At 42.5% G+C, this 26,634-nt stretch overlaps 1 protein-coding gene across 1 annotated transcript in view; it reads right to left on the reverse strand.

Annotated features, from left to right (window-relative positions):
• Positions 1-673: 673 nt before the first annotated feature.
• CD96 (CD96 molecule) overlaps positions 674-26,634 on the reverse strand; it is a 36,634-nt gene continuing 10,673 nt past the window's right edge. The window contains 16 exon segments of the mRNA XM_064411239.1: positions 674-2,075; positions 2,077-2,124; positions 3,170-3,293; positions 4,377-4,466; positions 8,089-8,128; positions 8,396-8,529; positions 9,315-9,389; positions 12,578-12,631; positions 13,790-13,857; positions 13,859-13,911; positions 15,365-15,405; positions 15,518-15,628; positions 20,143-20,365; positions 21,823-21,932; positions 25,900-26,178; positions 26,181-26,324. Of these exon segments, the coding sequence (XP_064267309.1) occupies positions 2,027-2,075; positions 2,077-2,124; positions 3,170-3,293; positions 4,377-4,466; positions 8,089-8,128; positions 8,396-8,529; positions 9,315-9,389; positions 12,578-12,631; positions 13,790-13,857; positions 13,859-13,911; positions 15,365-15,405; positions 15,518-15,628; positions 20,143-20,365; positions 21,823-21,932; positions 25,900-26,178; positions 26,181-26,324 (1,643 nt within the window). The 3' untranslated portion in view covers positions 674-2,026.

Here is a 26,634-nt window from a genome sequence, read left to right on the forward strand (position 1 = left end):
CAGTTTTGAAGTAAATTACAATTCTCGAGTAAACGATATGTTCCATTCTTATCGTGGTGAGGAGCAGATAGAGGCAAACAGAAACATAAACCATCCTACACCAAATTTACCTGCAGAAAACCAGGACGACGGGGCCGGCACGGGGCGGGGGGGCGGGGAAATTTCCTCTCTGGGGTCCCAATCTGTTGGCTGCCCCTTTCCCTGTTCCTTCTCTGAAGCCGGCAGAGGAGAGCAGGCGCCCTCGTTGTGCCCATCAAGGACACCGCCGCATCGCCGGGCGCGGTGCTGCGGTGCCACCAGCTGGTGAGTGGCGGCAGCACGGCCTTTGGTTTTTTTTTTTTTTTTTTTTTTTTGTGTGTTTTATTTTTGTGGTTTTTTTTTTTTTTGGTTATTGTTTGTTTGTAGGTTTTTTCCAATTTCCAATTTTTTAAGGCGAACAACCTGCCTTCTTCTGCAGTGATGGACCATGTGACAAAAGTTAAACTACTGTGCTTCGACAACACAGACAAGAAACGCTCAAATTAACATCGACCCTTCCAGGCGTATAAGGTCGGTATAGTTTTGTAGGAAACAAAGTGTTTTCTATTCAGCACAGATGATGGATTTAGAACTGCTTGTACGACAACATAAATAATACAATGAACTACTCCAAAAAAGGTCTGTTAGATCATTCTTTCCAGTAAGCCATTAACTTAATCTAAAGTTCTAGGAAATGCAATGTTCTGAACCCTGACACTCATTGACCAGTGTTTAGCAGTAAATAAAGCAAATCCCATTCCTAAATCAAAATATCAGTTTTAAGCCTGACATGACTGAAATTAGCTCATTTGCATTAATTACAGAAATAGCATTGTGGTAACAATACATTTCCAAACAAGCTTAGAGGGATGGTTTCTTGGCTGCCCGAAGGTACCACAATTGCTGCCAAAAGCAGTGCTCCTCCTGCAGCTCTGGTGCCTTGCACTGGTGATCACACAGCTGCTGACCTGGCTGAGAGCTGTGCAGAGGGCCAAGCCGAGCCCACCCTCTGCACCATCATTTATTAATTAGTGTCAATATGAGGAAATCTGTAGCTTGGGCAGGACAAGGGGAAGATTGGGTCATCTTACACAGGCTTAAGCCATCTGGGAAACTACTGCTGAGGTCTTGGAAAATGTGAAGATAGCAAGTGATGGAAGCTCATTAAGACCAAAGAAAAATAAAATTATTACCTTTTTTTCCTTCACGTATACTGTAAATATAATTCCTGAAAAGCAGACTTAAAAGTATTATTTCAAATGCATAGCACTTCCAAAAGGACTAGAATTTTCCATTATCTTTAGGCTTGCTTCAGTCTTTAAGTCTCTGGACCAAAACTGACTTTCTTGTGACTTCACCAATGACAGCTGGGACTTCTTTGCATACACTTGCACCAGGGCTGGTGATCCTTCATCTCACCAAGCACCCTCCTAAATCCAGTGCTGCAAGCCTGTGCCAAGAGATGCAGGTTATTTTCTGTCTGTGTATGGTGCTGATTCCTTCTTTTGGTTTCACAGTGATAGAAAATTATATGTTGGGTTATGTTAGTCCACAGTAAAAACAAATAATTGCAAGAACAGCACGAGTAGGTCTCAAAATCTTGTGTTCAGCCACTGTTTGCTGTGTAACTGTGATGTCCATATGGCAGAGATGTCATCTCTATACACTGAATAGATGGACAAGCTTTGACACTCTTCAGTCAGGATGGCAGACTCACATGTTAATCTGCTACCATAGACGAAACAACAAATTCCCAGTTCATCACCCAATTCAAATTAAGCACATGTAATCTCACAGCGACACTCACTACGAACGTAGTGCATACACAGAGATACACAGGATGAAAAGAGTGTCCCAAGGAGTGCTCAGCTTCCAAAATTAATGTCATGTAGGAGCTCTGAATTTTAATATGGGTCATTATCACCAAGCTCCTGTAACCACTGTTCCAAAGGCAGAGCCTTTTAACTGTGCCATTCTTCTCTGTGCTACACAAGGGGTGCAGGTGGTGTTACAGGCTTTCCAGTTCGTGGCAGGATGGGGGAATCCCATCAGACTGTGTACTTTATTGGAGATGGCGGTGGCTTGAAAGATGGAGGTCTGTTCATACTGAAATAGAAGAGAGAAAATGCACTATCACACGAAAGTAGCATAAAAGACAGTTGTAAAATGGTCACAGGATTGGCACTAAGTCATTACAAGAGCACTCGACATTAGCTCTTACATATTGCACCTTCCCTGAGTCTGTTTTATAACCCCAGCACACCTCCTGCTATTAATTTGGCTTTCTTACCTCCCACCTCACAGTTTTATTTCATTCATGTTTTAAAAGAACCAAACATGGTCCTGATGATCTATTCAAAATCCTTGCATTGGGCCTTTTGCTCATACTGCTCTCTGAAAGTATATTTAAAGACTCGTAACTTTTTTTTGGGATCAATTTATAAATAAAAGTCCCACCTCAAATTAGTTTAAAAAAATCCTGGTTTTATCTTTGATATACAGGATTTGCAGTTGAGTTTTAAGAGATTTTTCCAGAATCATAGGTGATTAATTATATCTATGATTTTTTGAGTATTTTAATAATGTTAGTAAGATTTGAAATACTTGTCTCTTAGATACTGCTTTTACCAGTAGATCTTGGAGTGTTTTAGTAGGGAATCAAACTTTGGTAATAATTACATACTCAATGCTTCTTTGACTGGGATTGATTTTCGGGTAGCCTACTTTCACCATATATTATTCAAAACTCAAATAGAGCTGCCCTAGAAGTACAATTTCATTAAAACATGTCCTCAAGTAACCATAGGAAATGAGAGAGCAAAAGCAGCTGGCAGGGAGGCTAATAGAAATGGGGGGCTCTGGGGACAAAAACTGACTGTAATTTTCCCCTTACACCCTGAAGCTGCACTGCAGCTCTTTTCTTAAAGTTTATTTTAAAGATAACCCACAGAACAGATGAAAGGACTGAGAACATTCTACTTTACATACTGCTGTATGAGAAAAATGGCATTAGTGATCTATGTACTTAAAGGCTTTGTGTGCTATGCGTCGTCTCAAATGAAAAGGTGTAAATCCAAACAGCTGGGTTAGAGTTGGTGCTGCCCTCTGTGCCACCTCTCCCATCCCTGTGGCTCCATTCACTGGTAGTCACATCTCTTTCTGGTACTGACACCATTTCCTGAAGCCTAAAGGTACCAGAGCTCTGCAGAAGAGGAGCAGGACAGCTACGACTGTTGGCCAGGGGAAGTGACTGGCTTTGGTGTTCCTCCTGTCACCTGTAAGGGACACATAGAGCTCATCTGAAGGTCCTCAGAGAGGGGGGAAATCGGGGCTTGATGCCTGGGGCTCACTGCTCCCTGCCCTGCACAGCGCTGGTGTCAGTGCAGCCCCTCATCACCAGGCTGAGGATCCCAAACTCCGAGCATTGCAGCTTTGATTTATGGACTTAGCCCACTTTTGTTCTCACTGGGTGTGTGAGCTGATTTCAGCCACCCACTGGCTCACTGGACAAGATTATTTAGGCACAGCCCAGAGAGCATTTAATCCAAAACCCATTGGCTTTCTCTGTTCCCCTGTGAGCTGCTCTGCAAGAAGCTGCATGTCACAGTGCAGACAGGCACATCTGCTCACCCCAGCCCTCCTCCCAGTGGTTTATTTTTCACTGACACCAGACACCAGATCCTGTTAAAGTGTCTGGCCAAGGGCTCAGCTGCCTTTTGAGGTGAGCTCTTGTCAGCAGCACAGCATCCCAGTCCCATTCCAGCTGCCTTTCCCCACTGCAGTTCTGGGATTCCCCTCCCCTTCCCCCTTCTGCACAGCCACCCTTGGGGGTGCTGACAGAGGTGACCTCAGGTCCTCGGTATGGAGAAGAAGGAGAGAAGGAGCACGGTCCTCCTCCATCTGCCAGAGGGTGCAGCAGTGGCCTGGGTGCCAGAGAGATCCATGGGTGATACACCTCAGTGTCACCTCCCATTGTGCTGGCATCACCACCCTGTGCAAGGCTGGCCACTCTGGTGTGTTGCCCTGGCTGGGTCTTACCCACCATGGCAACCAGTGCTGTGGCCAGTCCACCATGCTGCGTGAGCCATGAGCTTTCCTTGGGGCACAAGAGTATCACTGGCCAGATTTTGTTGCTGGAAGAAAGCATGCACTGGAATTTCGCTTGCAGATGGAGGGAGAAGGCTGGAATGCCAAAAGCCTGTGACAACCTGTGGTATGAGGATACAGCAGCTATGACTCCTCTTTTCATCTGTTTTCCCTTATTTTGGAATCCCCTGGTCAAATGTACGTGATCCTTCAGGTTTCGTGCTTCTGTAGTGGCATGCTGAAAGAAGAGGATTTGTAGGATAATGTCTCACCAGTTCTGTTCAGCAGGCTGCTGGTAGGAAAGAAATCTTTTCTTCTGGTAACTGAAATTGTCTGGTCTGTGATGCTGTAGGATAGGTCACCTATAAAGATAAGGGCACAGAACATTTTTAGTAACTTAATTTTTTTTTAAAAAATGGAAAGTTGTTTTGAGCCCTCTGTTATTCACCCAGCTGAAAATTCCAAAGCCAGAAATTTCCAGGATCAGAGTGTAAAAATTTTCTTGGCAAGATGCCCACATTTTTGGCTTATGACCTGGTGTTGGATCAAAAAAAAAAAGTGCGTTTATCAAATGAAATATTATAAGAAGGGAAGGGGAGGGGAAGGGGAAGAGGAAGGGAGGGAGGGAGGGAGGGAGGGAGGGAGGAAGGAAGGAAGGAAGGAAGGAAGGAAGGAAGGAAGGAAGGAAGGAAGGAAGGAAGGAAGGAAGGAAGGAAGGAAGGAAGGAAGGAAGGAAGGAAGGAAGGAAGGAAGGAAGGAAGGAAGGAAGGAAGGAAGGAAGGAAGGAAGGAAGGAAGGAAGGAAGGAAGGAAGGAAGGAAGGAAGGAAAGAAAGAAAGAAAGAAAGAAAGAAAGAAAGAAAGAAAGAAAGAAAGAAAGAAAGAAAGAAAGAAAGAAAGAAAGAAAGAAAGAAAGAAAGAAAGAAAGAAAGAAAGAAAGAAAGAAAGTTAAGATGCTACAGCAAGCCAGGTTTGAGCAGTAGAGCTGTCTGTGAGAATTATAAGCTTTTTACTTCTTTGATGGTAATGAGAAACATAAAGATATTAAGTGGCTTGGCAGCAACTTAGAGTCTGCCTTTGTCGTGACTGAGCAAAACCTCAGTCTCCTCTGTCAAGTACTGTTTGAACCACAAAAACCATCTATCATCTGTTTATAGACAGTTTTTTTCCCTTCCTACTGATGCTTAAGATCAGTGATCCATAAGGACACATTTCTGTTTTTTCTAGCCATCTCTACATTCACAGCTTCTGAAATAATAATTAAATACACAACTAGACAATGGCACAGCATTTCCAGAGCTTCCATGGCACTTCTGATGTGGGGATTCAGTGGTGGAATCATTCAAATTTGTACAAAAAGAAATAATGACCTTTAGTTATCTTACAAGCCTGTACATGACTACTTCATTAGGCTCTACTGTGGCTATTTTGGACTCTTTGACTTTCTCTGATGCACACAACGAATGAAACAACAGAAGAACCTTACAGTCTCTGATAAAAGTGCTGATTTATAAATCCAAGACAAAACCCCAGCTTTAAATGAAGTAAATAACTAACCAGACCAAGAACCAAGAAAATCTCTTTAGTGTGAGATGCTTGCTGGCTTTGGCTGAAATTGAGTGTTCAAGAGTATGTGTGTATCTGTGTGTGAGTGTGTGTGTGTGTGTGTGTGTGTGTGTGTGGTGTGTGTATGTATGTGTGCATTAAAAAGATGTATGAAAATCAGTTCACTTTACGTCACTCTAAAAATTCACTGAGATTTTTGGATATTAATTCAGTTTTTTTCTACTTGCTTATTAGGTGTTTGATTTTATGTGAATAGGTATGACACATCTTACATTTGTAAAATGCATGGCATTTTACAAACTTATATGCAAAAAAAAAAGGATATACACTTAGAGATCCGATAGCACTGTGCTCTATACAGCACATTGATGAGCACTATTTATTCTTATTTACATTATGGCTTATGTTAGAGCATCCCAAGACCACAATGATAATGGTAATCATGTTGTTGGAGCCCAGTGGCCCTGGGAGGGCACAGGGATACATGTGTATGCCTCAGCAGACTCACTGGTGCCTGTGTGCTCTGAAACTGCACTCAACTACAGCTGCTGGACCAAGGACCCTTCAAGGCTATTATATCTTAGCTGGTGTTCAGGCAGGCACAGGTGTAGGGAGGCAGTGGCAGGGATATGGGGATGAGTGGAGCAACACAGACTATCCCCTGCAAATAGTAGAGTAATTCAGCATGCTTTTAGAAAAAAATGCAACCAGCAAGCTGTGCAAGAGCAGAATTATGAAGCATTAGAAGCTGTCAGAAGGTTCTGGTATAAATGCATCGTTGTGGGCGCTACCCAAAATACATTCACAAAATGGAAAGCGGCTGCTACATTTGTGCTTCAGCCAAAAGACAGCTCCCATGGAAATACAAAAGCACATTGACAGGTTCTGCCTGTTCCAAAAGCACAAAGGCAAACCAAGATGTTAAATAAACAAGTCACTTTGGGCTTTATACTGCTGAGTAGAGATTTTCTAAAGGGAAAGACTAGTGAAAAAATGTTCACCCTAGGGGTTTTTTAATTGATTTATTGATCTTTAATGAGGCTGTCTTTAAATGTTCTATTTGCCAGCCTTTATTACTCCACATTATCTCATTATTTCACTGCTGCTCTGCAATTTTATTTAGCTTCTCTGGCAATTTATTTCATCCATAAACTACCTTCAGCACTCACTACATTTGCCTAGCAACTATCTCAATTGTAATATTATGAAAAGAAATATGTCTAATGAAACCAGGATACGGAAATGTTTTTTCATTCCTCCTTTGCCACTGCAAATCCTTGGCAGCTTGGAAAACCCAAGCCTTGATCTTCTAACTCAGTGGAACTCAACGGGGAAATTGCTTCTGTGAAGTATTGAAAATCTGGTACACGTTACTCCACATGACTTTAGCCTCTGCTCAGAGACAACTTTTCCATGCTTAGTAATAATTTCTACATGGTAATGTGGTGACTCTCAATTAGCAGCTGAAAATAAGCACCACAGAACTAATGCTCTGAGAGAAGGCATCACAAATTGAGGACCTGCTGCTGTGGGTTTTGCAAGATGCTCCAGATTACTGTAGGTTTGCAACCCAGCATTCACTAAGCTGGTGCCTCATTTGCACTTTGGCTACATCAACTCCTCTGTTGCTGTCCTGTGAAGCAAAGAAGATGAGTTGTCTACTCATGTGCTGTTGTCAAAATCTTGCAGAATGCTGTGGCACTGGTATAGCCTTTTGCCTCTGTGGTAGAAATTAGCGCTCCTGCTGAAAAGCACAAAGGCTTGTAAAAATTGCTGTAGGGAACCATATTATTTGTTTTTCATTTCCCTCCTCTCTTTCTTCCCTGTTTTCTGACTAATGAGGTCAAAGAGGTGTAGCCCACCACTCAAGATGCTGGCTTCCCTCAGACAGGCATTACGCAATGCTGTGTCTGGTTTGAAAGCTAGAAACTGAAGAGGAGTTTTACTGAGCTAGGAAAATAAACTTAGACAGAACATTTGAAGCATTTTTATATTTCAGCTTAGTTTCAGGCAAACCTCAGGAGCTTGACTGCACTGGCTGGTTTCGACCTGAAACCAGTAGAGCAGTGAACAAACATACATAAATCAGAATTTAGACAGGATGTCACCAGCTCCAGTGAAATAGAACTGTTTTCTCAACTATCAAAAGGAAGTTTTGAAAAAGTTAGAGTACTAGAGTCATACCTGTAATGTATGATGCCAAATACCAACTTATTTGACATTTTCCTTTAAGCATTTTTTTAAGTGCTAAGATTTCTAGAGCTCAGCTAGGTATTTATCTGATATTCAAACACAGACAGATGGTGGCTAGCATGTAGGCCTTAATTTTCCCAAGAGAACTATTTAACATTTACTAAAAAGAAACTATATTTCTTAACAACTGTCTCATTCTGGAAAAATATCAAGCCATCTGAACAAACCTGCAGAGGTGAACTGCAGCTGTAACTGATCACTCAAAGCCTAAGCATCTCTGGCTCAGTGACGGAGCAGTTGTAGAAACCAAGCAAAACCAGGCTACAGTTTTAGCAGCCTTGGTTTTGCTTCCTCTCTTCCTCCTCTTGCTTGTATATGTGCACTCTTCTCTCATATCCATTCTCAGCCATCTCTTAGATTTTCACTTGCAAAATAACAGGAACTGAACCAAACCTAGACTTCTGTAGACTAAAACAGAAGGCTTGGCCTTGGTGTCTTGTCTTGACTGCAGCCCAGAGGACTTGCTCAAGAAGCTGATCTTGAGCCCACTGGTGGCACCGGTGTGAGGACCATTAGTGAGCCAGAGAGAAGTGCTAACCCAGGGCTGTCATACCATAACTGGCACATTTTGGGACCACTGGTTAAAAGGCAATTGCTTCCCGGGCTACCTGCAGAAGAAAAATGGCTCAGATCCATCTTACATTACAAGTTTGACCTCATACCACCTTAACCAAGGAAAATGTGTAATTCAGCGAGGATAAACCCTCTCTCTTCACATTGCTTATGTTATGCCTTTGTTGTGAAATTTTTTGTTGAGATGGAAGGGCTTTCAGTCCACTTGGACAAGCAGCTTTGCTTGTTCTGCCTTCAGGCAGGCAAGTGTCTCTGTTTTGGGGATGGGGAAGGCAGTTTGAGAAGCACCAATCTTTCATTTCAGCACTGCTGCAATCTGTGTTCCTGCCTTGGCATATCTCAGTCAAGCCTTTGCAAGCTCCTGGGCTTTACATTGAGTGATTCAGCTCCCAAAGAGCACTCTTTAGGGAAGGCCAAAGCCTTGTGTTTAGTATCTTCGTCCAGTGTTCTATTTAGGCTTGATATTTAACTAAAGACAGTAGGTGTTCTTCATAAACACTATAATAACACTAATTAACTTCTTTGTAAACACTAATAACACTCAATGTCTGTTCAGTTGCCAAAATTAATGAATGTATCTTAAACAGAGCATTAAAAAAGATAAAACCAAGACCGTATTTCCTCATATATTTATTCCTGAACGGTGGTTACACTGACAGTAGTTAGTGTAACCAGTAGTTAGTGTGTAAAGCACTAGGAAAAGAACTTCAATGGACATTACATTTCTTGCTTAAAAAAAAATAAGATAGTTATTGTGTTTATGTGTCTTTCTATTACATTGTTGAAGCAATAGAGAAAACAGTTTGATTCAATTGATTACCTTTTGTTGTGGCAGCAGGAGTCAAATTTGCTGGACTTATGAAATCCAGAGAGGCCACAGATGTTGACTGGTGGTCTAAAGACAATTAACATGGTATCACACTTAGTCAATAGGTTCTTCAGAAAATAATGTTAATAAATCACAAAACAACCTAGATCAAAGAGCTTGCAGTAGCTGTTGGGTAAATGCAGACTGAGCAGCAGAAATCCTGCTGTGGGAGTTAAGGCTAAATGCTCAAAGCACAACTCCAGTGGGCACTTGCAAGGCAGCTGATGCTATCAATGCTGACCCTTTTCTGCTGGCTGGCTGCAGGCATCGCTTATTTGTGCTTCTATACACAGGGTTTGGTTTAACTGCTGTGGGGTGGATCGTGGACTTGAATGTGGTGCTCCCCAGCTAAGCCAGGGCCTTTCCAAAAATCATCCATGACAACAGGCCACAGCCACATCAGCCCAGGAGATCACCTGCTCTCATGAGTTTTCCTCTCAATTGCTGAGGATAGTTCTATGTAATTATCCAAATCCATGTTCTGGTAAAACAGTTCGTTATATAATTAATGAATGGGAATTATGCCCTGCTGTTGGGTCAAGGAAAAGTGATGGCTTTAACTTTTCTATCATATGCACCTCTCTGTCACAATAGGACAAATTTAGTTACAGTTTTATTGGCAAATGATTCAATTTTATAAAAATATGTAAGAATGATATATAATATTCAGCATGCCATTTAACATGCTGTCCTAACATGGCAGTTTTAGCAAGATTTCTGTCAGATGTCTGCTTGGGTAACCTCACAGCTCACAAGTTCCCAAGCAGCAGCACATTGGTGCTGTCAGCACCAGCACATACTGACCTTTGCCTGTCACACCTCTGACTCTGGGTGCATGACATTTAGGCAGTGGTAAAGTAGAGATCCTACATATATTGAATAAGTAATATTTTCCTGTAGCAGGCCCAGGGCCTGCAAGGCCTCCTTGGAGGTCAGAAGCCTAAGATGGGAAATGCCAAGTCATGATGACGGGGCGTTAGAAGCCCCTCTCTTCCACCTTTCAGACTCTGCTTATCTTATAGATCGCTTTCCCTTGACCCTTACTATTGGACAATTTCCAAAACCCCTGTAAGGCAAACCCCTACTTCTGCCTGGTTTGGCAGAAAAGCTGTCACTGAGAACCTTCGTAGACCAATAATGAATTCTTAGGAACCTCACACAGCGCTTCTCCTCTCTCTCCCAGGTGTTTGCAGCGGCACCAGCAAGCTAAAGAGCTGAAATCACAAAGAGATGATAATCACTAAGAGCTGATATCACTATATCTTGCTTAGGTTGCCTGTGGCTGGGAGCTGCTTGGGAAATTGGACACTGTACTGAGCACCACTGAGCTATCCTGGCCAAGGCAGCCCAACAGGCACAGCCCGGCTGGAAGCCACCTTCAATATTTTCCCCCTTGCCTGAGGCTGTCATGACAGCTGATGTAAGTGTTGAATTACCGAAGTCTATAACAAATCAAAGTAATCATTCAGCATGAGAAAGGTGTTTGTTCTGCTTTAGGAAAGTGGGTGATTGAAAGGTTCAGGAGCAAGAAAGTGTATCACACCTGAATTCCAAATAATATTTCCATGTGCAACTCAGACAAGTAGTCCAGAAGGAAACACGAAATACCTGACGTAACTGTGCTGAGAAATCCCTAGAGAAACAAAGGTTTTGGAGAAAAAACTTTGGAGCCCTTGGCGCCTCAACTTAAAAACCAGAAATGAACACATGGGTTTATTCCATACAAAGAGATGCACCATATTAGCACAGATGCTGAAACAACATTTATGACCTGGTGGGGGCACCTGCACAGTTTCATACACGAGGCACTTCAGACGCTGCAGCTCTGAGAGGAAATTTCAGAGACACTCTGCACTGAAACATGCTCACTGAGTCCTCAGAGAAGGAGGAGGAGGAGGCATTATTCCTTCTAATTAAAAACTGTTAACCACACAGGCAAGCTCAGCAGAGACACCATCCTGCCTAAGCAGACCTAGATGTCTGTTTTCTTTCCTATTTTTTCCCAGCAGGAGAGGCAAAGTACTTCCTGAGTGGGCCAGGAGGATGGATAATGCCCCCCTCAAAGAGGTCCATGAAGGAACTGATCACACATTTCATTAGAAAAATATATCTGGGAAGGCAGTCAGAAAGTACCTCTGTCTCGTCAGGCACATGTGGAGGGCATTGAGTGGCACTGCAGACTGGATCTTAGCATAGGCAGGTGACCATCCACCCTCCAGCTGCTTTTTTGTGCTAATACTTGTACCTCCTGTGACTGCTGCTCTTTCATTTGCATTTCAGCTTAGCCTTGCCTGCACTAACAGGGATTTCACAGTAGCTGGCTGACATAAAGGACTCCTTACCAAAAATGCAACAGGTCTAAAAACCAGAGCAGTGTGGCTCTTTGAGATGTGCCTGGCTCCCAGAGGGTTCTGCAGAGTGTGCAAGACAAAGCAGGGTGGTGGCCTGATGTGAGTGGCTAGGCTTCCTTTGAGTTCACCTTGCAGAGGCCAGCAGAGGAAAAATAATCCCTCTCTCAGGGCCCCCAATATGTGGGATGCTTTTCTGTGGGGTATTGGCTGAGCCCCCACTGCTACAACCTGCACTTCCTGAAGTTTTTCACAAAACCCATACTTTTTTCATGCCATCTACTTACAGTATTTCTCTGACAAACTTATGTAACCCCCTGCTACATGCTGCCTCCCATGCAGAGCAGAGGAAAGCAAACTGCTTCAGGAGAGATGTTTCCAAAGGGATTCAGCTGAGGTGTGGAGGGAACATTTATCTGTCTGCAATAAGCTGATAATAAGACAAACTTGCAGGGGAAGAGCTGGGATTTACCAAATTTACACAAATTAAGAAACATTATATCAGTTCTTTAACATGGCAAAAATGTTGAGGATCTTGGCTCTGTGCTTAAACAGAAGGTAGAGCCATTAGCAGGGCTGTTATTTTTACTTACTAGTTCAGTACTGAAAGAGCTATATTCAGATGCCAGCTGAAGCATCAGAAATAACATTAAATGCCTCTCAAGGATGGAGTTTAATTATGCTTGGTCTTAATTATAATAGATTACATCACCAAAATATTGGTTTATAGTATTTTCTCCGAAGTCAAAGCTGCAGAAAGGGGTTCCTTACTACCCATTTAGAGTAGTAAATGCTACAACAGCTTTAGGACTTTATAAACACACCTCAAACACAACCCAGGTTATTTTATTCTCTAATTTATCCTACCGTCTGAAACTGTGGTAGCAAAAACTTCAGCTGAGGCTTCATTAGACTTATTGTCTGTGATGGGAGAAAAAAGAGAAAGATTAATGCAGTTCTTAAAAGTAGTTATAAAGGCTGAAAATTTAGTTTGGGCTTGTGTCATATTGTGCACCTCTGCAGAAGGGATGGCTGAGAATTAATGTAATTCTTTCCTTTCTGTCACATCTAAATACTTTAACATTTTTGTACAGAGTGGATCTATCTTAGCATTAGCATAGCCTGCAGGCAAGAACACAGACTGCTTTGACTGACAGCTCTTCGATATGAATAAATTTTCTAGAAAACAGAAAATTTGGGGAAATAAGTAATTTTTGAGAAAAAAAATTACAATTTATCTCCCTCCCTTCTGAAGTTATGTTTCCAGAGGAGTAAGCTGTGCCTTTTGCTGCAGTCTTACTTTGTGGAAAAACATATCAATAGGAATATACACAGCCACAAGAGAACTCAGCTGAGCTGCAAATAGTTGCCATGGTAGGTGACATATCCCTAGATGCTGCTAAGGGGTCAGCAGCTCAGTTTTCTCTGTGCAGCAGGGAGCATGCATATTTAAAAAAAAAAAAAAAGTATAAATATGCATTTGCACCTAAGAGGAGACATGCACAAGAGGGTGCTAAAGGAAATCTGTCTGCCCTTCTCACCAGTCACCCTGCATCATCAGAGGTACTGAAAACTACCGCCGAGTCTCCTGCTTTTATCAAAAAAGCAGGACAATATTTCTCCCCACTTCCCTAATCATTATAAGGATTCTAAAGGAGTTTCCTCACTATCCATAGAGGTGCAGCCTTTTGCATGTTTTACTGAAGGTGTATAACATAGCCCTGAGTCTGAGGATTTGATTTCTCAGGAAGCCACGAGTGCTCCATGAGAAACACATAATTATAATAGCTCACTGGTGCCGTGTGGCTGTGCTAAGAGTATCTTTGGGTATGGGAAGTACAGCAAGATTCTGGTTAAACAAATAAGTGTCTTCTGCTTGTGCAGAAGTTTCTTAGCTCATTCAGAGGCTTGAGCAAATATTTCAGCCAAAAAACCTGCCAGAGAGTTCAAACTGTGTGATGAACTTGTACAAAAAAGCTTTTATACTATTGGCATTTCTTCAGTATTTTAAATAACAAGAGAATACATGTGTTTGGTGTTCTTAACATTTTAGATGTGTCCTATCTAAGAAAAACCTACCGAAGGAAACAAATATTTCTTCAGATGAAATATTCCTTGTTTCATTTTCTGGGAAGGGAAACAGACACACATGAGAATTTCTGACGTGTCTTATGGGTCCCACTGTATAGATCAGTGTTAATCTAGGCAGTTGTTATGTTACATATATACACACACACAGAGAGATATATATGTATGTAGGTGAGCCTCTGACATTTCCCTTCTGGCTGCCAGCTTCCAAACTCCTGGATGGACAGTGCTTGCTTACTCCCAATCCTGCTCTGGACGGAAGCACTTGCTTTCTCCTTATTGTGTTTCTTGCCCCCTGCCCTCATTTTTCTGATTGCAGACACTGTTGAATGAGAGCCCAGGGACAGCCCTGTTGCCCTGGGTGTCAGGACTCCAACTCCCTCCAGTCCTGTGCTGTGGCTGGAGAGATGTAGAGTGACCCCCACTCTCCTGTGCCCACTCTCCTGCTCCCAGTGACAAACACTCACATGGAAAAACACTGGAACTGGTAATGGGCACAGTGTGTGTGATGAGAATAAGACACCTTCTGATTGCCATGTAAATCTTTCTTCATTAGGCAGCTAAAGAGACAATTCCTATGAAAAAGACTGCCTTGCCCAATGATATGTTGAATATAAGAAAGAGGATGCCTTTGTAGCAGACAGAATATGCCATTTCCAGAAATCACAAGTAGATACTTTAGATGCAGTAGTCCTGGTTATATGCCAATTGTTCCAAAGATCTGTGTTTGTGCTCTGTTTAATTTCTCAGCAAACAATAGATGGGCAGGACCTCAAAGTCAAGGCTAGGTGAAGGGTTGGACACTATCAGGGTGAGAGGTCTCATCCTCATGCTGCCCAGACATTCCCAAGTATGTTTATTTAGCAGGTTATGATGCTGTTAAGTACTAAACACTGTTATAAGAGAAATGGCCTTGTTCATTTCAAGAGAAGAAAAGAGCGTGTGCTACTCATGCAGCACAAACCTCTCTTGCTCCCTCATTCAAAGAAAGTGGTTCCCACATTAAGTTGGAAGAAAGCTTGATGTATTGAAGCCAGCAGAAGTCAATCATTCAGTATGAAGACTGAAACTATCCAGCTGAAACTCTTTCCCTGCCATGGTAAATAGCACCTGAGCTTGTAGTGTAATTGCTTTCTCCTATTTTCCTCTTCATTATTCTCTTATTTTTCAGGCGCTTTTATATCATAATATTTTATCAATTCTTCCTATGAAGAAATAGAAATCTGATATCCTCACTAGATTTAAGCCCTGCAAAAAAAGGCAGAAAAGAGAAGTAAAGAAGTCAGCGTTTGTTTGGAGATGAAGAACAGACAGAGGCTCTTGAGGGAGTTTCTATTTCCCAGTCCTGTGATAGCAGGCATCCCGTGCTCTGTTCAACAGGACAGTGCAGACAAAAGCCTGCAATATCCAACACCACACCCAGAAACAGGTCACCAGGAAAATTATACCAGTTTGCAAAACCAACTGACTCATGGATTGTGTGGAGTGGGTGGTTATGGATAGTACAAAGTTCTGCCTGCCCACAAGCTCTGTTTCCAAGGAAAACCTTCTTGATTTGAGATTTACTTGCAGCTTTAAGACTCTCTTAAAGGTGTAAAACTTAAAGTCTTAAAGGTGTAAAACTTATTATTCAGTATAAACAGAACAAGACGATTGGAGATAAAAGCATCATATAGTCAACCCAGGACAGCCTCCTATGCCTGATTCAGCTCAGCTTGCCTGGCCTGGCATGGTGGCAGTCACAGGCATCACTCTTTGCTCCAAAATTGCACACCTCCTGTGAGATGCTGGCCGATCCCTCCTCCAGGCTAATGAAGATCTCAGGGTAAGCTGGAAAGCAAACATAAATGTATTAGTGAAATGGACACTGCAGATCACAGTAACAGCTTCTAATAACACTTAACAGCCTTCTATTGTAAGAAGAGTGGAAATTAAATCCTACCTCCAGCCACACATCAAGCAAGATAAAAGTGTTTACAGCTGCAATTTGAGGTCAGTGAAGTGGTTTACAAGACTATATCACCAGCTATTGCCACAGGATCCAGGATACATTTCACTGCCTACCTCAACTAGATTTGGGTGGCTTTGCTGGGGAAACAAACTGAAACCATCCTGCAGTCACAGCTCCAGCAGCAGAGCCACCCTTCCCGGGCCCCATGAAATCCCACATACCCCTGTTCCTGCTTCCTCTGTGTGCTTGCCAAAGGTATCTCCAAAGGCTTTAGTCATCCCCCAAATGTTGATTGATTTTGGATGTCAGCTACCCAGATGCTGTTGCCTGGACAGACGTGTGACAGTGTCCCCACAGATGCTTCTTGCCTTGCCAGGAAGCCCAGAGCTCGCCCTCACAGCAGAGCAGCAGGGCATTGATGAATCCACATGAAACAAAAAACTGTTTTCATCCACATGAAAAAAAAAACTGTTTTCTTCTGGTTTTTGCAGCATTTTGGTTCTGAGCACAGCTGATTGTATAAATTAAAGCTATCAGGTACCCTAAGCCTCTCTAAACTGCATTTCCAAATTAGCCATTGGGATGCCTGGTTTGGAGCAACATTGGCTGACTTGTTAAGTAAGGACTATTGAAACTGTGTTAATGTATAACAAATCTCAAAAGCTTCAGATAAATTTGGCTTCTGGCCCTTTCTGAGACCTGAAACTGGACTGGAAACAAGTGCTCTCCCTGAATTACTTAGGAGGACCAAAATTCTTTATCTTTCCAACCTAAACTTCACTTTAATCTCTACCATTAAAATAATTTTCTATTTTTCTTTCCCTGTTAATTGGTATAGGACTACCTCAGTTAATTACAATCCCCCCTGAGGTGAACTATCTAAGTTTCCCTCTTTTAAATAGCTAATCCACCAAGGACTCTCCTGACTTTATTTTAAATTTCCATTTTTCTGCCTGATGTTACTGATGGATTCTGCCTGGGCATGACTTACATTTAGTTATCATGGCCTTCTGGTTTTCTGGACTTATGGTAATTTTTTTTAGTGGAATTTCCTGTTTTTTTAAATCTCTTCTGGGTTTTGAATTTTTCTGCTTTTTTGGAGGGTGGGGCAGGGGTTATAGATTCTTCCTATCAGGAAATGAGTGTCCTAAGATTTCATTCCTTCTTCTTTGCTAAAACTGTACAGATGGTAGTGGAGCTGGCAGAAGACAGAGAGACTTTTTCAGATGTAGGGAAAAGTCTGGTAAACTGGATCCTCTAATTGCTGCAGAAGTTGGCTGGGAGGCTAAATGATGTCTGGTCTAGTGCATTCTCTTCCTTTTGTCTTTTTCATGAGAATGGGTATGCTTTGCCACACCTGTATTGAGCGCTGTCCTCTGCTTTCTCAGATGTGTTTGCTGGGTAGCTGTTCTGGCAGGCAGCTTTCATGCAGAGCTCTGAATGGTCTAATAGATCTTTTCCAATTAACATCTCAGCCCCTGTTAACACTTTGACATTAATTTGTCTTGCTAGGATATTTACCAACGTTTTGGATCTAGCAGAAATTCAATATTTAGTTCAGTAGTTTCTGCTGTTAAGCTTTTACTCTTACAAAATACTATATTTTCTTCCTCAAACCAGGTCTTATAAGCTCTCGGAGGAATATAAAACACCCAAGATAGCTCAGCTACCTTTGGAGGCATAAAATAAGCAGGATGTCTTCTGTTGCAGTGTTGGAAACAAAAAGGTTTAATAAAAGGCAAAATAACAAACAGAAAAAACTGAGCCAGGTGCAACAGATCTGCTCCTGGTAAAAACACTTCACAAAAGCCCCTAGTTCCTTTGTTCTCTTCTTTTTCTACCCAATTAGTCAGAAAATTTGTCAAATTAGGACTTTTTGGCATCTATCCAATTAGCTGCCCTTAAGTTTGAGGTGAAGTCCCTGAGGTCCTATGAGGTGGCTTTTTACCTAATCCATAAGAGAAACTTCTGGGCTTCTTTCCTTTTTAGGGAGACAAAGCATAGTTTTGTCACTCTGTCAACAGGAGGCACACTCCTACACCAAAAAGGAGAAATCAATATTTGGCAAAGTTGGACATAAAAAGGCCATACCTTTTCACAGTATCTTGTATCTAAAAGAACTCTATTCTAGAAGAGAAATATTTAAAAGTATTTCAATCCAAAAGTACCCTCTTAAAAAAAGCTATCTTGATTGAATGTCTGTTTTTACCCAACATACCAAGACTCTCAATTTCCTTGAGAGATCTTTTCATGCCTTCTCCATTCTCTCCAGTCCAATTCTCAGCCCCTTTCGGCCACCTCAAGCAGCTGTGAGGGAAAACCATTTGGCACTCCTCAGACTTGGCCTGCTTCTGCTGTGTTTAGCCCTGCCTGAAGTATTTTCCAGAGGGATCCTGCATGAGGAGTTTCCCACAGGCACCTTCTCAGCCTCCTGTCCCTTTCAGCTCTGTGCTGCGATAGCTGCCTGCCCTCCCTGCCCTACTTTTAAGCCACCCAGACTGAGGGGTTCAATTGCATGAGTGTTCGGGTGACAGGGGTGATGCTGGCTTGCCAAGATGGGAAAACCTCCACAGGTTTCCACTGGGCTTTTTCCCTAGCTGTGCCCTTGCTAATGGCCAGAAAGACAGATATAATCAACATTATATCTGCTGTTGACTTGTATGCATATACTATCTTCAGGTTCTGTCCCACCCATTTGAGGCTGGATCTAACTGCCAGAATACAAATATTCATTTCTTTATGAATATTCGGAACAAGGAACAAGAGAGGTGCTGCCATCTGAAAGAGCTCTTTGTCCCCAGATGTCACCTAGAGAATGCTTGGATTATCTTGGGCAGTGTCTCTGCCAGTGCTGTGCAGGGATATGGGCTGGCTCGGGGCACAAGGGAGTACATGGAGATAGTCTGGGAGGGTGCAATCAAAAGTGGCGTGACTTCAGCAAATGGTAACAGGAAAGTGTGAGACAAGATGCAAAATAGTTATTTCACCTGCAAAATTCAGACATGAAAGGGCTAGGAGCACATTTCCTCCGAGTGGTGGACTTTACTTATCTGAGGTCTAAGAGACTTTTTTCCTCAGTACCCACTGCAAACCTCAAGGCTCTCAGGGAGCCAGCTCTGCCCTTGAGACCCCTGCGAGAGAGGCTGGTGGCACAGCACCCTGGTCCAAAGCCAGCCAGCACCTACGGGGAAATGCAGACTGTTCACCACCAAGGGCCACAGCTGCTTTCTCCAGTTTGCCTCTCTACCCTCCTGTACTGATATTTTGATGTGGGTTCTTGCATAGCTAAGCACGTATCTCTCAGTAATTCAGAGAAAAAGCTAAAAAAAGCAACCTCTTAGTAAGAGATACACAAATCGAGGCAAGAGCATCAGCAGTGATGGAAGAGAGAGTTCAAGTATATTAGTGTCCTTTAATGATTACCCAGGTAACACTGTTGCTATTTCAGACATGTTGATTTCAAAAAGTGTCTGAATCATGCAAACGCAAGAGGAGGTTTCAGATCATTAACGTCTATTTTTATTTCTTTTACCTCAGTGACCAACAGCCCTCAGACACATTTTGCTTTTTTTCAGCTGCTCCCTGTTAAACTTTTCTTTGAATTCAGAGCATCAGCCCTGAATGGCCATGCCATCCTCAAGCTGTGGGCTTCCTTGGACAATCAGCTACAGTCAAGGGCCTAAACACAGGCCCAGTGTTTAACACTCATTTACTTTCAAAGCTTTGGAAATATGTTTTCCTGACCAACTGATATCTAAAGAGAAAATAAAGCCTGGTTTTCAAGTGGGTAGCAATTTTCTGATTCAGTTAGTGATAAGCCACTTGAAATGGAACAAGGCAAGTAACTAAAAATGGGAAAGGCTTACAAAATCAAATGCCAGCCCACATGTTTGCAGTACACAGGCTCTGCCACTCCTGGCCAATTTGAGACCCCCACCGGGACCCTCATTTCCTCATTTTGGCAGCAGTTGAATGTCACATGCGTTTGAGGATGTGATTTTGCTACAATTGTAGTCCCAAACTGCTTACTAAATTATGGCCATGATTTCCTGACCACAGACAGCATGGTTATTGGGACATGGAGATCTTGATGACCAGTGTGCTTCCCTGTAACCCACAGAATCCCAACATAAGCCTATACATCAGGGTAGATTATTGCCATGTGCATCACAGTGTGCATATATGAACCTACTATTTTTTCTTGCCAGAAACTGAAGGGACTAAAATTCTTCTAAGAACTCCAGGGTTCACTACCATTTACTAATATTTTATGTCATTGCAGCTGAAAAAAATGACAAGGTGAATATGTTTACATTTAAAGAAAACTCAGTATTCAGAACCAGGCAGGAGTGTCACCTTTCCAAGTGCAAGGCAGTTGGCATAAGCCCCTTACCAAATGCTCTCACAGTGGTGCTTCTCTTCTGGACTCTCTCTGGGTGGTACAGCATGTGGCAGGAAAAGATTCTGCCATCATCAGTAATTTTGGTGGGGAAAATCTTTAGGGCATTGCTCAAACCCAGGAGGACTGCTTGCCCATACGGCATCCTGCTGTTCCTGTACACAGCAGGACAGGAGAGCTCCTTGGTCACAATTTCCTCTTTCCTCCCATTTTCATCCTGTGTACAGAAAAACCAACAAAATTGTGAAGTTCGGACACACACAGAGAGAAATGTTTTTGTAAGCAAGCTCTATTCCCACTATGAAGAGCTTCCCTTGCACATTGTGTAGCAGCAAGTGGACATTTGCAACATCTGGGTTTTTTTTTCCCAAATATATTCTCTCAGAACTTCAATACCAAGAGCAGTCGTCATCTTGACAATAAAATATGGAATAAATAGCTGTGTTTTGTGAGTTCTGATCTCTGTATCCTGCAGAGAGAGCAACACAGGTGCTTTCTCACTGTACCAGTCTTTAAGTTATGCTGAACATCCCATACATATTAAATGCAACTGAAATTTCAAGGAAAACTTTGCTCTTTTAGAATTTTAAGTAGAAAACCCTGATAATAATAACTAAAATTTATCTATCTCTCTTATTGTCTGTGTGGCAGCCGCCCTTGGTTATAAGTACAGCCAGCATGCCCTGGACATCTGTGCCTCAGTAAATATTTGCAAGTTTTACTCTGTACGATGCCTGGCAACCCACATATATAATTGTGCTGATCTTTGGGGGTTTTTTCTCCTTTCCTCTGCTACTTTGTAGAGTGAACCAGCAAAACTGATGCAGTAAAAGTAAGTAAAGTTTAAATCCCTACAAAATGATTTAAAATTTTAAGAATGACCTGCAGAAGGGAGATCTAAATAGATAATGAACCAGGACAGAAGGTTTAAAAACCTACACTATATGAAAATCACCTTTAAGGAAATCCTCAACAGTTACAGCTTCTCAGTGACAACATATATAAATGAACAGGAAAAGCTCAAGGACACTGCTCACTGATACTTGTCTCTACACACTGAAATGAATGCTAAAATGTTGCATTAAAACATACATATAAATATTTATCCAGAAAGTGAGACAATGTACAAAAATACAGCAAGCTTTGTATCTGACAGAAAATTGCTTAAAACCAGTTTTTCATGTGGTTGGCTTGATAACTGGGTTTGCATGTCTTCAGCAGCATCTGTGACACAGAGGTTCACAAAACCAAATACATTAGCCAGTACCTTTCTTTTCTGTGTCAAAGCAGCCTGATATCTCACTGTCCTACACAGTAACCATGTCTTTTTCAGATACTAAAGCTTCACTACAGAAAAACTCACTGGAAATCCAATACAATAAATATTTTAGTTTTGTTATATTAGCCACTTTCCCTAGACCTGCTCTGTATGTGCTCCTGAAAAAGTCAAAGCAATTAAGATGGAAATTTTCCTCTTTGCTTCTTTAACAGCTATTATTTGCAATGTATCTATGGTTATACTTTTCCCCTTTATTATCATAGTCCAATATGACTGATAAGTTTTTTAGCAGATTCTGCAGACAGGACACACTGGAGTAGAACATTTTCATTTCAATCTACAAAAATACCCTGTAGTTCTTTCTGAACTTTATATCTCAGATGAAAAATACTTACCACTAACCATTTCAAAGGATAAGTGGACAAATTTTCTGAGGTCTCATCCTCAAGGCATGGAATTTCTAAAGTCTGCTTTAACCACACTTTCTTCAGGTAGTGCCTTTCCTCTTTTATCATTGGAACAACAACAACAAAACAGAAGAAGGAAAATTAGAAACATGATGTTCATTGTGCTTTGACAACCAATGCTGACTAGTCTTCTATTCAAGGAACGGGCACTTTTTGGTTTAGAAGGGAACTGTAATTTTCAACCATTACCCCTAGACACATTTTTTAAGTGAAAGCCCTGCATCTGATTCTAGTTACAGTTTCATGACTCAATTCACAGCATTACCAGAACTTTTTGGCAATTCTTAAAAAAGCTTTTCTTAACTGCAGGATCACAATGTCTCCTTTAGGAGCTGAGAATAATTGGAAGCTACAATTTTTATCTACAATTCTTTTTTTCTGTGGCAATAAACCTTCACATCAATTTTGTGCACCTCTATTTCCTTTTCTCTGAAGATATCTTCAGAGACCTTCTTTTCACTAAGCAACTTATTCAGCATGTCAGTTAGGTTAAGACTAACTCTGTTTTTCAGTGTAAGTGCTCCTTTTGTTATTCTCCAACCTGCCCACTACCACAAAACTTGTCACTCTTTCCTTTCTTATCCATTTCAAAAGCCATTTCACCACCTCCTACCCTACCCATTCTCAATCCAGGGCTCCATCCAGCTGTGGAGGCTGGCCAGAGTGCTGCAGTGAACAGTGCCCTGCTGTGATCCAGATGTTGGGTCTGTGATTGTTCACGTGTGTATTTAAGCAGGAAGAGCAGTGGTGATGGGGGGGGAGATGCTCTGAGTGCCATGGTCAGCACAGACCTCTCTGACCCTTGGCCACAGGGCAGGCAGGCATGTGGCACATCCTGCCATCCTCCCTTGCCCTCAGATCTGCCTTCCTTGGAGGCAAGGCATCAGCACACAACACAGGGAAACTCCTCAGCTCTGCTCCCCTGGTAGCTCTGGCTTGCATGTAGAGATAGAAGAGGTATGTATTTAATTTATTTCTTATCTTGAGGGGAGTGAGAATATCCAGCTGTCCCAGACTGCCATGTTATTTGTCAGTGGGGACTTTGTGGTGATTGAAACTTCCTTTGTACCTGGCACCCAAACACAGAGCAATAGTGCCAGCATCAGCCTGTGCCACAAAGATGTGAAGAAAGGCAGTGCCCTGAGCTGTGCCCGGGAGACCCAGCAGCAGAAGCAGCTTCCCTCCACTGTCCCTGAGAGTGACAGGGACCTGGGGAGCCAGCTCTTGCAGCAGGACAGAGAGCACAGAAGCCCTAACAGGGCTGGGTAGTGCAGAGAGGATAATGAAAGGACAAAGCAAGTAAATCTATAGTAAATCTATAGTTTCTCCAGGAACAAAACTGTACAGAAGATTTTGCTGTGACAAACCACCATGCAAAAGTGCTGTGCACAGTACAGCAAGCGTGGAGATGAGCAGTCAACCCAGAGTTCAGTCTGGGAACAGCTTCTGCCTACTCTCACAGTCACATGTCCCAGCTGCTTGCATCCCCTCCCATCTCTGACTCCAATCTCCATTAACAGCCTGTTGGCTAGAGTCCTTTGTGTCTGTCTGTCCTATGAAGGCCTGCTGCTCTGTGAGCTTTTTACAAGTTGACTGCATCTGGATTCACTTCACTTTGATGTAAAGAAAAACTGTACTTCATCATAGACTGTCACCTCTATCCATCCCACTCACTCATAGGCTGGATTAAGGTTTTTTGCCTTCTTTTGAGTCAGAGTGGTTTATTGCAAAAGATCGGGTTACCTTAAAACACAAACCTGCAAAAGGCGGCAAACTCAATTTTTTAGTTCTCTCTAGCAAGCAGTCATCAATAGCACAGCTTGCTACCTCTTGTAGTTACTGAAAAAAGCCAGAATGATGCTGATATGAACAAGGGCTGCCCAGACTGTAGACAGCAATAACAGCATTGAACCCATCTGTTTCAATGAAGAGCAGAAGAAGAGAAGCAATGCCTGATTAGCTCAGTTACTGTACTAAGAAAGAGACAGAGAAACTTTGCATGAAGAACAGAAGCATGGGAGGGTTTCACAGGGCTACCAGCATGGTTTGCACCTCACTGTGCTCCCTTTGATCCCTCTGCCCTGTGGAGCACAAGCAAATTCCAAAAGGGTAGCCTACCACAACACACACCCATACAGCAGCCAGAGTGGCAGCTTCAGCTTTGGCACAATTATTTGGCGTGCACTGTTTAAACACACCCATCCTCTGTGACCTGGGCAGAGGTCCTGGCTCTCATTTGCCTCTGTGAGTTCATCAGGGCAGGCAGGTGCCGCACAGTTGCCCCAGATATGTCTCCAGGATAACAGCCCAAAATTCTTGGAGCCACTGCCATGCAGGGGCCATCAGTGTTAAACATCCCCGAGTATGAGTCTTGTTAAACATCCCTGAGTATGACCTCCTCTTGCTACAGGAGCAACATGGTCCAGCGTGGGGACTACCAGTCTGGCCTCGTGATGTAGGTAAAAGGACAGTGGGAGCACATCAAAATACCCCTAAAATAACCTGCACTCACCCTACTTCTAACTCTTGAATGTGTGCTGTGTCTACAGCCTTGGGCCCAAGCAGAGTGAGCACATTGGCCTTGCTGCTCTGAACTGAAACAGTGCCAGGTTTGCTGTTTACTTTAATCCTTCTTGAGTTGTTAGCAGAAACCGGGGTCAGAAGGAGGTTTCTGAGGTCATCAAATCCAGTTCCCCATGTGCAGAACAACAGGCTTGTTCAACATCCATGCCAAGTTCCACCTTCACAGAAGTTTGGGTTTTGCCCTCACTGCTGACACTAAATAGCTGTTCCCAAAATTGCTACACTGACAGCTGCCACTGTTTTTTAATTTGTTATCAAATCCATTCTCATCCGATTTATATAAATTTGTTCCCTTACCAGAATAATTTAAATATCCTCCCTGGAGTTTACACTCTCCCCCCCTGAGGCTTACTTACCGAAGAGCAGTCATGCTGCTTTCCAGCTTCCTTTTGCCTGACAGAAGCAGCCAAATCTCCATTCCTGTGATTATCCTACACAATTCCTCACTTTGCTCCAGTGTATTTTTGGTGGTGGTGATTCCTTAAGTTTTAACTTTTAGATTTTTCAGATTCTGTGCTGCTTTAGTGTATAGTTCTGAACTTCACATTAAGGCTTGGTAAACTCTCTTCACAGAGTAGGTAGACAAAATAATTCCTTTTCTAGCTTGGGACCAAGGACAATCAATACTAGTTTCAGGCCCAAAAGCATAAACAATGTGGACTGAAGAGAGAAAAACAAGAAGGATGGGACTTCATAACCTAAAGCTATAACTGGACAATTAACTTGAATATGCAAATGGACTAAAACTTACAAAAATGTGAGACCTTGTGATTGGTCATCCATTTTGTGACCATTTTGGGTTCATCTTGGCTGCAGCCCTGTCTGGGCTCTTGTACTGCCCAAGGTGTATCTTGGCACCTTGTTGAGGCCTTTTAATAAATACCTACTTTAACTCCGTCTAGCCTCTGTTCTAGATCAGCCTTCACAAGGTATCAGTGGGGACATTCATCCTTCCATGGAGCTAACACCGAGCATGCTCTGCAGATGCCAGCCCTCAGCCTCAATCAGACAAGGGTGTTTTCTCTTTCTGGTGCCCAGTGCTGCACGCCCACAGCAGCAGCAGCCCATGATTTGAAGATCCAACATCCTTAGTCCCACCATATCCTAAGCTGTTCATCCAGTCTCCTCCACTATGTTTATCCAAAATGAAAATGCAGAAACTGCCCACCTCACCACCTTTTTTTACCTTACTATCGAACTTTTTATTCCACCAAACAATTAAGATTTCTTAATCATTAGTTGGATAAAAGAGCTAAAGAGTGCCTGGTAAATAGGAAACTGTAAAAGCAACATTCAGTGCCACTACTGTGAATCCCAAAAAAGTCATCGTCACCATCACCAACCAAGAAGTGTTCATTTATCCCAATATCTTCCCCCACCTCATTAGGAAACAGCAGAATCTCTTACCTTGCAATCTCTTACCTTCTGTCTTGACAGTAAGTTGAATTTTTGTGGCCTTTGTCCCATATGGGTAATTAGCAAAAGTGCATTTGTACTGCCCAGTAAGTGACACGGTAATATTTTCCAGATGCAGCATCCACCAATTGCATTCAGATGTGACATCTGGATCGGCGGAACACAAGGACCCTGTGTCATCCCCACTGCAGCACATCCTCGTGCTGAAGGACACTGAAAATTTGTAAGAAGCCTCAGAAAACTTGAAGTAATGGGTGCCATAGATGGGGTGACATACAGCTATTTGGTAGAGGGGCTGCCATCAGTCTTGGACCACTGTGTCTGTGTGATGTGGGTGCTGTGTGGTTTTGGGAACAAGCACACCAGGGTCATGTCAGTACCTGGCAGAGCATGGACCACTTCTATCTGGGTAATGACATCTGCAGTCTGGCCTTAAAAACAAACAGGATCATCTTCAGTGCAAGTAATATTTAAACAAAGCTTTTCCTAATCCATCTTTGACGTGATTTGGTGCCTTAGCCACAGACAGCTACAAAGGCCCTACAACTTTAACCACAGGCTTCCCAGCAAATCTCCACCAATACAGACTGCAGAGAGAAAACTGGGAAAGCAAATGCATGTGTGTCTGGAAGAGGCCAGGGAGATCCTGTCACACTTCTTGGAGAGAAATGAGAGCTCTGAGGGCCTCTGTGAAAATGAAAATCTTTCAAGTAATATAAATAATGCAGAAGCTGGACACAG

Source organism: Passer domesticus, chromosome 2 (assembly GCF_036417665.1).
Source record: "Passer domesticus isolate bPasDom1 chromosome 2, bPasDom1.hap1, whole genome shotgun sequence".
In the NCBI taxonomy this organism is placed as follows: Eukaryota; Metazoa; Chordata; class Aves; order Passeriformes; family Passeridae; genus Passer; species Passer domesticus.